The following is a 12606-nucleotide window of genomic DNA, read 5'->3' as shown; positions in this document are numbered from 1 at the left end:
GGAGGAGGAGGAATACATTTTTAATCAACGAACTTATGAAAATTGACAAGTCGTGTATTCCTACGAGGTGACCACGCAAAGTCACTTGATAGGGCAGCACACGATGTCTTGTTTGCTGCAAACTGGGGCAGGCAAACTTCGTGAGGTCTTAGCCGAGAGAACTAAGCTGCGAAACAAAGACCGTTGAAAGGGGTATTCGCACTTTTCAGCAACTGTGGCGCCGCCGCGCGCCTTTTTTCCGAAGCTGTTTGTAGATGATCGGCGTCCCGGGCGAAGGCAGCCCGGGACGCCAATCGCGGGGATTGAGAGCGGGGATTGAGAAAGCGGGGATTGAGAAACGCGGAATTTGAGAGCGGGGATTGAGAAACGCGGGGATTGAGAGCGCAAAACCAAAAAGCAATCGAATGTGCTGTGTAACGCAGTACAGAAATCGCTCAGTACCGGGAAAAGCCAGCGTTCATACCTTTCCTAGAGATAAAAAAGCCCGAAAGGTTTGGATAATTATGCTCCGCATTGGAAAAGGTGTCAGCAACACAATGGGGTTTGCAGTAGTCACTTCAGGAGAGCTGACTTCTTCTGGAGCAATATCCGTCAGTTTAGTTCGCTCTCTCGTTATTGATGGTGTGCTTTTCGTGCAAGTTGAGTGTGTCGTTTATTAATAGATGGTCTGCAGCGACTGACTGAAACCGCGGTTGAAGAAAGGCGCCGTGCCGCCACAGAACATTCCTATGCGCACGCATGAGAAGAAAGTGAAGGCAAGAACCAACAGGAGAACGTCATTGTTCTTTTATTAACGTACTGGTTTCTTTTAATAAATGCTGCATTCAAGTTGCATTTTGTGCTTTGGTGGGTTGTTTGTGCTTCGTTCTCTTTTTAACATTATGTGTGATTACTGTTTTGAACTTGCTGCTTTTTTTCTTTCTCAAACCCCCTGAGGAATGGGCGATGGAGGTATTTGTAATAAATAAATAAACTTGTTACTGCCATCGTTGCTTCCGACAGCACGCTGAAAGCACAGCATAGCTGATGTAACAGACCCTGCCGTAGAGGCGTCAGCGTTGGATGTTTAGTTTCGGTATTTTTATTATTACCTGTAACCTGCATAAACGCCGTTGGATCTTTCCTCGTAAAAACAGCTCACAAAATTATAATTTATTCGCATTATTAGCACTTAACCCGACACAATTGCGCAAGTGGCAATAACAAAACGCTGTGCTCGGCTGCGTCTACCGAGCTCTGCTTGGCGCCAAATAAATATTCTTAAAGTGTGCTTGAACACTTTTACGAGCATGGATGTACGTGTAGCATCCTTTATAGAACATATAGTGCCAACAAACGTTCACGCAGTGCGGTTGGCTGGTGACGCAATTCGGTTGCAGGCACAATCCCTCGATGCTCAGCATGTCATCTGTGGCCTACTCCCTGATGCCGCAAAATACTATGTGACTGGCGTTATAAACTGCTTCGCCTTCGACAAAGCACCTTCGTGTCTCATCGGCAAGGAAAAAAGATGGTCTGAAGAGACACTAATTGGCCCGGATCGGCTTTTCTCTCCAGACGCGCGCGCTTACGCGACGTCCGATCATCGTCCCGTCCTCCATTTTGGATACCCTGTCGCGCCACCTATATTCGCTGGAAAGTGCGAATAGGCTGTGGTTTAGGCAGCTATTCGCATTCAATGTGTTCAGTGAGGTTGCCCGCTATCCCTCTGCTATTTCGGCTGAACCTTGAACAAGTACGAGCGTTGAGCACAATGCAGGTGCCCGGGGCTTTTCGTTATAGACTTGGTAATAACAAAAGGCTTATACGTGTCTTCTTTTAGATGCGACGGCATCTCATTCACTCGCCTTGTCCCTCCATACGGCGTTGTTGTCCGTCCACACCCCTCCCCCATTCTCCTCGCCGCGCCAGCTGCGCTCTTCGCCGCTCACCCTCTCTCCTCTCCGATAGCGAACACTCTCTCGCGAGGGGCATTGGATTGGATTCGATTGGATTGGCTTGGCTTGGCTTGACTTGACTTGGCTTGGCTTGGCTTGGATTGGATTGGATTAAAGTGGATTGTGTTGGATTGTGTTGCGTCATAGCCGCGCAACGTTGCGTCGTAGCCGCGGCAGGGGGGTTCACGGCACGTTTCACGCGATGGGAGAATCAACCTAACGGAAACAACAACGGAACCCCCTATGCGTCGCATCTACACAGGGGTTCCCGCGAGGGGAGGTGGAAGTAATTTTTCGTTAAGGATAATGTTTTGGAGTTCCTCAAGTTGAGCTGAAAATTCTGCGAAAACTTCGGTGGTGGCGTAAGTTCCAGAAATTAAAAATAAGCTTTGTTTTGGTTTTTGCAAGTACTCAGACTAGATATTTTGGGTGAGGTTTCCAGTATCTTGCTGTCCCCGTCCATGAAATTGAAATTTGTATCCCTGAGAGGTGTTCAATTTCGGTCCCTCTCATAACGTTCAGCGCAGCGCACACGCTTCGATCAGGAGGGGGGGGGGGGGGGGGGATTTTCATGTTCAAACGAGCAAATCTTTTTGTATGGAAAGACATATACGGCCCACGATAATGGGTCCTGCGTCCTACGTCCTACGATAAATACTTCCTGCGATAAATCAATAAAGTACCAGCGTACATACAGCGCTTGCCGCGTTCGTGTAGCCGCCAGTTAGGAAGCTGTCGGGTTTCGGTCTGTATCCCCCCCCCCTTCTTTAAATTAAAGTGCCTGGACCTTGTCCATTTAAATAAAACCGCAGTTTGTTTTCCTACGACGGCAGGGGCTCAGGAAAGAGTGAAATCCATTGGACGGAGCCTGAGCCGATTTTGCAGACAAGGAAGGGAATTACAGTGCATCAATTTGCCTCTCGTTCAATTTTACGCTTGACAGAAAGCGGAGAATCCCTCGGCACATTTGCTACTGCTGATTCAGCGTGGTCAAAGAGCAGACTTGCGTTTTTTTTTTGTTCTTGTCGTTGAGACATCCTTGAGTTTTCCTGGAAGAGGCAGTAGATGCATTCTATTTGCTATCTGGCTCGTTTCTGTCTTCGTGCAATGTTTGGTCTTTCCGGTTAACAGTTGACTTTGTTTCAGCTGTTTTTTTTTAGTGTCTGATTCCTATTTCTCTTGACCAGCAGTTCTTCCCCCAGAGAACAGACCGAAGCGTCGTAAAAAAGAGTGTACGTTCAGCCTACAACGAAAGCCTTTTTAAAGCATACCACGCGTCTTACACGCGGTGAAAGCATTGCACTGTTCGAGGAGCTTCTTTTTGGGGCCGTCTGCAGGTTGTCGGCTCTCAAATCAACCTAGATCTGTTGACCATTGTTTCGATCTTTGCCTGGACGGTTTCTTTTTCCAAGACGATCTGCGGCGTACACCAAAGAGAAATATAACCCCCCACAGTATCCTGCTTATCTCTGCGCAAAAAAAGAGAGGCTAAGACTGCTTCGTATCCCGTGTCCCTTTTGTTCTGATGGGACTGTCCGGTTCATGATGGATGCGCCACTTGATTGATCGGAATCTTGGCCCACCCTGGCCAAGAAGGTCCCGTTTCGAGAGCTGAACTCCTCAGTGCATAGTGCGCATATTTACGCTTGGTACGGGCACAACGGCATACGGTGTGCATCACCAAAGTGGCTGTGTGCCTCACGTGTATATGAGCGTCTCCAAGAAGCCTGGGATGCTTGAAGGGGCTGTGAAGACGAAATGCAAGTTTGCCCTGTGGACGTAACTGACCCATTACACTTACACCAATTCTAGCGTAAACATCAAACAACTGAAAATTCAGATAGGCGACTTGCGTGGTTCTTTTGACGTCATAGGGACTTGTCTGTGCAACTGGCGGAGGCGGACGCCGACCAAAACCACGGCCAAGAAACAAGACTGCGCAATTGTATTCGTACCTCTAGTTTCATTTGACTGCACCACTTGAATGTTAAAGGGCAGATAACTGGCTGATAACTCCGTTTATAGTAGTCCCCCTATTACGCCCCTGCTGACGTCATGTAGCGCGGAATTTGAAAGTTTACTGGTTTCATTTGATTGTATCGCGTGAATGCTAAAGGGCAGATAACTCGCTGATAACTCTGTTTATAGTAGTCCCCCTACTAAGCCCCTGCTGACGTCATGTAGCGTGGAATTTGAAAGTTTATTAATATTTACAATACTTTTTTAGGTTAAAGAAACGTCTTTGGGCGCTGAAAGTAAGTTTAGCAAGCTACCAAGGGCTGGTTGTTTCAAAATAAACAAGGTTGTAGTTTGTCCTCATGACCCTTTTAAATTAACACTACAGAATCTGCATATATTTAGCTGTGGTGCTTTGTTTAATTTGTTGTGGCTGACTAGTCCCGGCATTTGATAGCAACCGTGCAATAGAAAATGGCAGCCATTTGCATAATGGTATAATTAATGTGAGTTAGAAATATCTGACCCATTGCACAAGGTACCTTACGTGTAAGTAGGCGCGTTACAGAAGGCGCATCACACAAGTTATTTTAGTATGCGTGCTCATGTGTTGCACTTGCAACCTTCACGGTACATAAGTGTGAGATGTCTCTATTCTTGTTAAAAAGTGCGTATATGAAAAGTAATGAACAAGAATACCTACAACACTTCACTTCGTAAATATAATTTTCATAAGCAGCAGGTACAATTGGAATGGTAGCATATTTCAGCCCATGTGGTGGCACGTGGGCTTTGCGAGTTTGTGTCGCTATGAGACTGCAAGATTCACGTTAGTCCGGCAAAACTATCTGAGCACGCCATGATGCGCAAATATCAAGGCACTTCTTCTAAGGAAATACTAAATTAGTCAGCCATAGCGCTATTGCTCATTTTGAGCCTAATTTATACAGCACGTGCCCAGATATAGGCAGTATCTAAAAATGACTACCTTTCTAATTACACATCTGCAAACTCGAGTACTGCCATTTTAAATTCGATGCAGGTTAATCACCCATACGAACTTTTGAAAGGCCATGCGATAATTGCAAATTACAACAACAGTGCATCGCTGCAGGCGTCACTAAAATTTTGTGCGTGTGTTTTTCCCTCCTCCGCTGGTTGAGATCAATAATGAAGAACAGTCGTCTTCTTGCGAAAATAAAGGTGACATTTTCGAAGATTATCGCCGCTCGTCTGATCCTGCTTCGTTAAAAGCGCGTTCATATGCGAAAGTGATGGGGCTGTCCAGCAATCGCGCGAATTCTCGGCTCCAGCGCGCGCATGCACAGAGGACGATTATCAAGGCGGCGGTAGTATTGGTGATCTTGACTCTCGGTGTTCTCTGGGCGGAGTTGGAGTCTTGTCTCCTCAAATTTCGGCATGAACATGCAGTAGAGAGAGTGCAGCCTTGGCAGGAGTGGTGCTACCGAACTGCGAGTTATGCGACGGCTAACTTGAAGGCCCTCGATCAAGTTAGCAAAGAAGTGATGGTAGTCTATCAACGCGAATTTTTTATTGTGCAACTAGAGTTGGTATACTGTATGCAAAATTAAAAAAATGGGCTTAAGAGAAAAATGAATTTACAGGGATAACCCTTACGAATTCCCCTTCCGACTCAAGCCCATTCCTTTAGTGCAGCTCGTGACCAGAGGCGGCAGACGAGGATTACGTGGCTTAAGGACAGCTAGTATCATCCTTCGCGCCCTCCTATACAGTGCAGCTGTAACTACCCAACCACGTACAAAGTGTACCTTATTCAAACATATAACACACCTTCAGACATACATTTTAGTACATACACCTCAATTACAACGAAGTCCTTGAGATGGAACACTGACTTCGATATAAGCGGTATCTCGTTGAAAGCGGTAATAATTTGATGTGCCTGCACTGCTGCTTGGACCGCAAGAAACATTCGAATAAGCCGGCAGTGTGTTCAAACATTGGTTAGAACAATTCGGGCTTTGAATAGAGGCGCTTCGTAAGAACGAGAGTTTACTGCGCTTTGCGCTTTGAAGTATACGCGGATTCCGGTTGCCTTTTACGCCAAAAGCTTCCCATCGGTAATGGGGAAGTGTTTAGGGCTGCAAAACGCGCTGCGTCGCCACCGTCCGTCGGGGAGAAGCGCGCAATATGACACGGTACCCCGATGTGAAGAACGTTTACACTTGTGAATGTGGCACAAAGCAAAACACAAGCGTACTTCATTAAAAACACTGCTTTCTACCGACAACAATGATGTCCATTTTATCGCTATCTTGAACAAATAATGGAGATATGAAGGAAAACATGAAGCAGTGGCGACTCCCCAGTCGCTTTCCGGAAACGCCTGTGTGACGTCACAGAATCTTGTTTGTGCTATTGGTGGCCGCCAACCAAAATTACCAAGAAACATGACTGGGGGCCCTATTCTTGACTGCACAAATTCCCGGGAAATCTGTGAATTTGCCCGGTCTTTTCTGATTGGCTTTCAATTTTGGTCACGTGCTTCCGGTTGACAAAGCGGTTGTGTGTGTGCTGTCGTCATTTTGACGTTTCATGACGTTTACGGGCACCAGTTCTGAAGTTTGTCTTATTTCTCTTTACTGAAAGCGCATAATTCTTGGCCAGCATTGAAAAATTAGACTAAATGGACCGGGCGTGACAACGTAAGCCTGTCTGCTATTCAACAATACTGCTTGTAATACACACCCTCTCTGTGATTGGCTGAGAAGGCATGACGTAATTTAAACAGTTGGTGGGAATGATCACGTCGTGCATTGGCAACTTCAGCTTGCATAAAAGTGACGTAATGTTACGTAACAGCTTGAAAATGGCGCAAAATAGGGCAAACGATTCCCTCGGCTTTCGGTGCCGCGAAATGTCCGCGAATTTGCAGCAGGCGCAGTTTCGCATGCATGCGGGTTAAAGCATGTTTTCTACCGAAACAAATTATAGTTTCAACTTTTTCCAAGTCATCGATCACAGAGCATACAAATAACGTGCAGTATTTTGCTTTTAGGTTTGACAATAAAATAACAATTATTTGTTTGGGGTAACCGCAACATAACAAGGCAGTACAAGCCTCTCCATGACAAAGAGAACCCAATGCGTGGCATTTGTCCACGCTCGTCCTGGTAAGCTGCTGGGTCACATGATCGAACTCAAGAGAAAAATAACAAAGAAAAGTGACTCTTTTGTTCATTACAGCGCTCATTGAAGTCGTGCTTGACGAATGAGTGAACCGTATACGCTCCGCGGTTATCACGCTAAGCGCTTCGCTGCTCTTACGTGTCATACAAGCGATGGTCGCGGCTGTCTTTTTCTCTGAATCACGCCGTAAACGTGTAACATAGCAACAGACGACGGCGTGGCGGGGGTGGTGGCCGGGAAGGTGATAACGAAACAAAGCTTGCATTAAAAAAAGCGATTGGAAGAAGTAAATAGATGCGGTAAAAATTGTGTGGTGCTCTTTAGCTCGACATCCACCTTTCGCTCGCTCTTAAATCAACGTTACTCGATCGCCTTGTGGTGTTAACGCCAATTATGACCTGAAGAAATGTGTTTCTTTTGCCAGCCTCAGCTACCGTCTTAATTTTTATAGTACATGCCAAGTGTTTTTATATCTTTCTGGCACAATATTTGATACCTTGGTTGCGATCTTTATTATTGAATCGTCAAATTACACTGCATGTCGTCAGAGCTATACGTGCATCGCGTCACTGATTGCTTACGCTGTGCTTACGCACAACGTGAATTTGGGCAGTCGAGAATAGGGCCGTGGATTTTCCGTGAATTTGGGAAGTCGAGAATAGGGCTCTGGGTGTTAACCTCTGCTTGCGTTTAGTCGTGCATGCAACGAACACATTGATAACTATAATTTTAGTGCTGGCATTTATTGCGTCACTCCTTTCTATCACACGTCAATTTAGCGCGAAATTTGAAAGTTTGTTATATTTCGCGCGTTTTTCTCGGTTAAGAAAACGTCTTTCGTGGCTATAGAATGGAGCTCAGTGAGTTACCGACGGTTACTCCTTTCAAATTGAACAAAGTTGTGTTTTGTCTTTTCGCGCGCCTTCTCGTTCGCAGCTGACCTGGGCCGACCTGGCGGTGGCGTTCTCGATTCAGCAGCTTCTGCAGCGCTTCCAGGGTGCCCTGGACAGCCAGGCGCTGCTCAAGGCGCACTACGAGCGCGTCAGTGCCCTGCCCGCTGTCAAGGCTTTCCTCGAGCAACAGAAGGCGGCTGTCTAGGGAGAATCCCTGTCTGGGGAGAATCACGGCCCCGGCGGTGGAGGAAAATTGACGTATACGCGAGAGCATATGCAAAGAAAAGGATGGGTGACAGTTATGTGTATTGGTACAGAAGCCGCTACGGGACACCTCTGGCGGCCCGGTGGTGTCTGAGAAAGGGAATACAGTTGCCCTGCGACGCCGTATTGGCTGTGACTCCATCTCCTATAATCTGTAATGGCAGAATAAGTCCGCACGCCCGCTTTTATACCGTCGCGATGGGCAAAGCTGAGGGGCGAAGAAAGTACCGCGCATGAGCAAATAATTATACACTAGCTGCCCACCGCCGCTTGAGATTATGCGTCACACATGGAGCTTGTGCGATCAGATGGTACTCTTCTCGAACGCATTGAAATCTATTCACTCACCAGTGGTCTTTGCAATGCAGTAAGAGCGGTCGTACAGCCTTAGTAGGGCCTGCCAACTTAACCGAGACTTTCGTATCCTCTTTCTTCGCCTCCCAAAAACACCGGAGGACGACAGGAATATTCGTAAATAAAGTCGTTCATTCACTAATTGAACTAGAAAACATGAATATGAGTACAAAATACAGACAGGTAGCAGGATTCAAAGTATAAAAACAAAGCAGCATAACGGGTGAGTAATAAGGGTGGTTACTGACTTTGTTTTGTTTCTTTTTTTTTCCTGAGAGGGGATACAAAGATGCGAATGACAGATTTGCTACTTTTATGAAACGAGTCGGTAACTTTATTTTATTAATGTATTTTTTTACAGGATTCTCGCAAGGTCCTGGGTCGAAATATTTCGCAAAGGATCGGGGCGAGGGGTGGGGGTTTTGAAAAGCAACTCGTGAAAATGGGTATAAGAACCCATAAATGTACATCATTGAAAATGGTTAAAATCAGGTAAGTGAGGTATCACAACAGCAGACGAGATGGTGTACATTATCAGTTACTACTGCAAAACGTTTGACAATGGGAGGATATAGAAAACAATAATGCTGTCTAACACCCAGTAGCTCTACGATAAAAATACAATATACCAACTAAACGCACCTATAGAGCACATGGCTGCGTCGTTCGCGTGGGAAACGTTCGGAGTTACGGGTGTTATCAACGTATCAGGAATATCACAAACCCATATTTTGCTGTTCAGTTGGTTATGGTTAATACGATTACACTATCCGTGACATACCCCACGTCTCTACGACACTCTGCCAACTGCGAGCTGTTTCTTGCTCGGCCGAATTTGAGTCCCATTTCTGAGTTGCCTATCTCACCTTATCATTGGCCCATCAAATTATCTTGATTCTACGCTGTAACACGGGCTACGCGTGACTTATTTCCGCTTTTTATATATAGGTAAGTTGTTTCATGAAACTTTCATTGACAGGAAGCGCTGGTCAGCCGGGTTCTTCCTCGCGCCTAGGTCTTGTCTGTCGTGCGGTGTTAAAAATGAACGTTGACCAACTTGTCCAACTTGATGCATTCCTTGTGCATGTTCCTATACATGTTCGTTCGTGTTCGTTTATTTGGAAGGAAGAAAACGTACATTTCTCGCTTGAAAGTTATTTGCCTGGCCAGTTGGCGGGCGCCCGGAGTGCATCTCTAGATAAAAGCGGGGGAAAGGGATGGGGGGAAATACGCAGGCAACCTTCCTTAGGTGCTTGCCAAATACTTTCTCCCAACCAAAAGTTACAGCGCCACGCTTAGCCCGGTGTCGGATGTTTCATCGCTGACATTACGCTGCAGCCGCAGAAAAGTCACTAAAAGGCAAGCAGGGTTCTAAGCACGCAAAAAGCACAGCAAACCGTCGCTATAACGAAGTTCTCGGGACGGACAAAAACTGGCTTCGTTATAAGCAATACCTCGTTAACCGGGAGTACGATTTACTCTTTATGCAGTGCAAGGGGAAGCGTGCACTGCGAACGAAACGAGATTTGGAATAGAGCGATTTTGGTGCGACGAAGGTTTACATAATGCGCAGATTAGTTTTGTTTTGTGACGGCCACACTGATCAAACGGGTCGGGCGGAATTATTAATCGCACAAACTGCTCTGCAAGTGGTATGTGAACTATTTGTATAGCGGCTGCGCTGTGTGCCCCGGAGTTTAATAATAGTTTGTTTCAGCGATTTTCCCATTGGAGAACTGGTGGTAAAAGACGCGAAATTGTCTTTCTTTTTTCAGTTAGTGATATATTCAGAAGCAGTGTAAATTGTGTTCGTTTTTTTTTTCGTGTAAAAACAACTGCAGCGTTAGTTGGATGCTTCCGCGTGCCGTGGTACATAGCATAGTTTTAAGCATGGATCTAGACATCACTTAGTGTCGGGAGTGCGCGTGAGTGATATAGTGTCGCAGCTGTATCCGCAGTCACACCGGTAGAGTTTCTTAGGTAAACCCCTCGCTGTAGATGACCGGGTACCAAAATGAGATGACGCAGCGTTCTGTTTGGACAAACACCAGTCCGGAACCATGGTGGTGTCAGTTTATAAGCAGAACCCGCCGTGCGTATCCTTTGTGTCTGCAGTTTTGTGTGGCGACTTTTGGAGCGCCATTGAACATCACGGTGACGTCGCGTGCGTCGAACAGTTGGTCCACCCGTACAAACAAAGCGATGACCTTTAGAGGGACCAATCACTAACAAAGTGATCGCGAAGGAGATGCTAGCTCTGGATTTGTACTTTGTACGTGCGCATCCCTTCGCTGCTTCCAAATAACGCACAGTATTCCTGTATGACTGGGCACATAATTCCCAGACGAGGTCGTACTGCATTACCAAACTGACGCTAATAAGCCTTAGAAGACAAGGCAGTAATAATTATTCACGCTGCGTGCCCGGCCACTTACGAAACCAATACAATTAACAGGAGAGAGACAGAAAACTTCATTATATTTGGGGGGCTGGTTCAAAGCAAGCCGACAAGACCACTGGAACAGCATACTGCACGGTTTTTTGTGCGATATCTATACTGGATGTCTGTAAACGTAGCTAAAATAATGACAGCTGGAATCAGACTAAGGAACGTGAGTTTAGACTGACGGTAACTACTAGTTGTCCAGGTAGACGCATGTAGTTTGTTCAAAGGGGCAAGTCGAACATACTCACCAATTTGTTAATAAGTGCAAAATGGTAACAAAAATGTACATAGAAATGTGTGCGAAATAGAAAGACTTTTGTTTGGTGAAAGAAACTAGGACGATAGAGGTATCAAGACGCACCAGTCCTGTGCTCTCTTTTCCTTCGTATCAAGTGCGGGACTTTATAGACGTTTCTTTTTTTTGCTGGTAAAGCACGTGACCATTCTTAGTGTGCAAAGTATTGTTGAAGTATGAGCTAGATTCGTTAAGTAAAAACGCTGTCCCACTAGCAAGATAAGGTGAAATAGTGGCATATCACCGTGAATTTTATCCGTGAGCAGTACCACGGATGCAAGGACTTTAGCGAATGTACGCCGGCGTGAGAGGCTCTCTCTTCCGTGCTTCCCAACGTAACACTTTTTATTCACCTACATGGGAATTATAACTTGCGTTTAAAGCCTGCAGAACGCAATGCTATAGGGGAGTGGCATCCCAAGGAAAAAAATTGTAGAAGAAAGCCGCGAAAGAACGCGCTGCATGCATGTCTAACATGCGGAAGAAACGGGGGCCTATGAAAACAAAATCCGCTGTTTTGGTACATATATAATCATCTGGAAAAACACGCAGTTCCTTCGACCTTAAATGTTTGTGTGTTTGTATGTATCCCAATAAAATGTTGGTATTGATACTGGGAAATCAGTTACACCCGCATTTAACGCAAGCTTGGTGGAAAGTTTGAGGCAGTATTAGCGTTGGAAAATGTAAATAACTGTAAATGTTACCCGAGTTTCTTGAGACTGCTGGACGAAAAGAGTTTAAAAATGCTGTGCTTCAAACCTTTCGCGAGCGTTAAAAACTGCAAAGATGCGTCGCCCCAGCGGGAAATAAAGTTAGTGCATGACGAGAACACAAGTTATGTTCTAAATAAGTTATGTTCTCTGAAATTCCGTTAGATTTGTGGATGGATACCGCAAAGAAAAATTTGTGGCATTATTTGCTTCTCCGTGCGGCAGCAACTATTTGCGTTTCCTATACGGTGAACTGGAGTGAGCTGGTATTGACTGCGTCGTCAATTCCAGATTCGTTCGTCATGTGCTGTTTCCGGAACAAAATAAAGTCTTTTTGTGTTGTTAAAACCTGCCTCTTCATTTAAAAATTAGACCATCTTCCCGAGGGGAACCCTGAGGTGCTGCGAAGCATCGCAGAGTTCCAATACAATCCAATCCAAGCCAAGCCAATCCAATCCAATCCAATCCAATCCAATCCAATCCAATGCCACTCGCGAGAGAGTGTTCGCTATCGGAGAGGAGAGGTGGTGAGCGGCGGAGAGCGCAGCTGGCGCGGCGAGGAGAATGGGAGAAGGGT

At 45.8% G+C, this 12606-nt stretch overlaps 1 protein-coding gene across 2 annotated transcripts in view; it reads left to right on the top strand.

Moving 5' to 3' along the window:
* The window catches only part of LOC144178810 (glutathione S-transferase 1-like), a 57451-nt gene extending 45100 nt beyond the window's left edge, over positions 1-12351 (top strand). For both annotated transcript variants that reach the window (XM_077706933.1, XM_077706932.1), the window contains exon 6: positions 8001-12351. In XM_077706933.1, the coding sequence (XP_077563059.1) occupies positions 8001-8162 (162 nt within the window). In that variant the 3' untranslated portion in view covers positions 8163-12351. The remainder of the gene's footprint in view (positions 1-8000) is intronic.
* The last annotated feature ends 255 nt before the right edge of the window (positions 12352-12606 follow it).

The sequence above is a fragment of the Haemaphysalis longicornis genome, unplaced genomic scaffold (genome assembly GCF_048455015.1).
Source record: "Haemaphysalis longicornis isolate Haplotype H1 unplaced genomic scaffold, Haemaphysalis longicornis Haplotype H1 scaffold_4, whole genome shotgun sequence".
Lineage (NCBI taxonomy): Eukaryota > Metazoa > Arthropoda > Arachnida > Ixodida > Ixodidae > Haemaphysalis > Haemaphysalis longicornis.
This window is presented reverse-complemented; position numbering and strand designations above follow the sequence as displayed.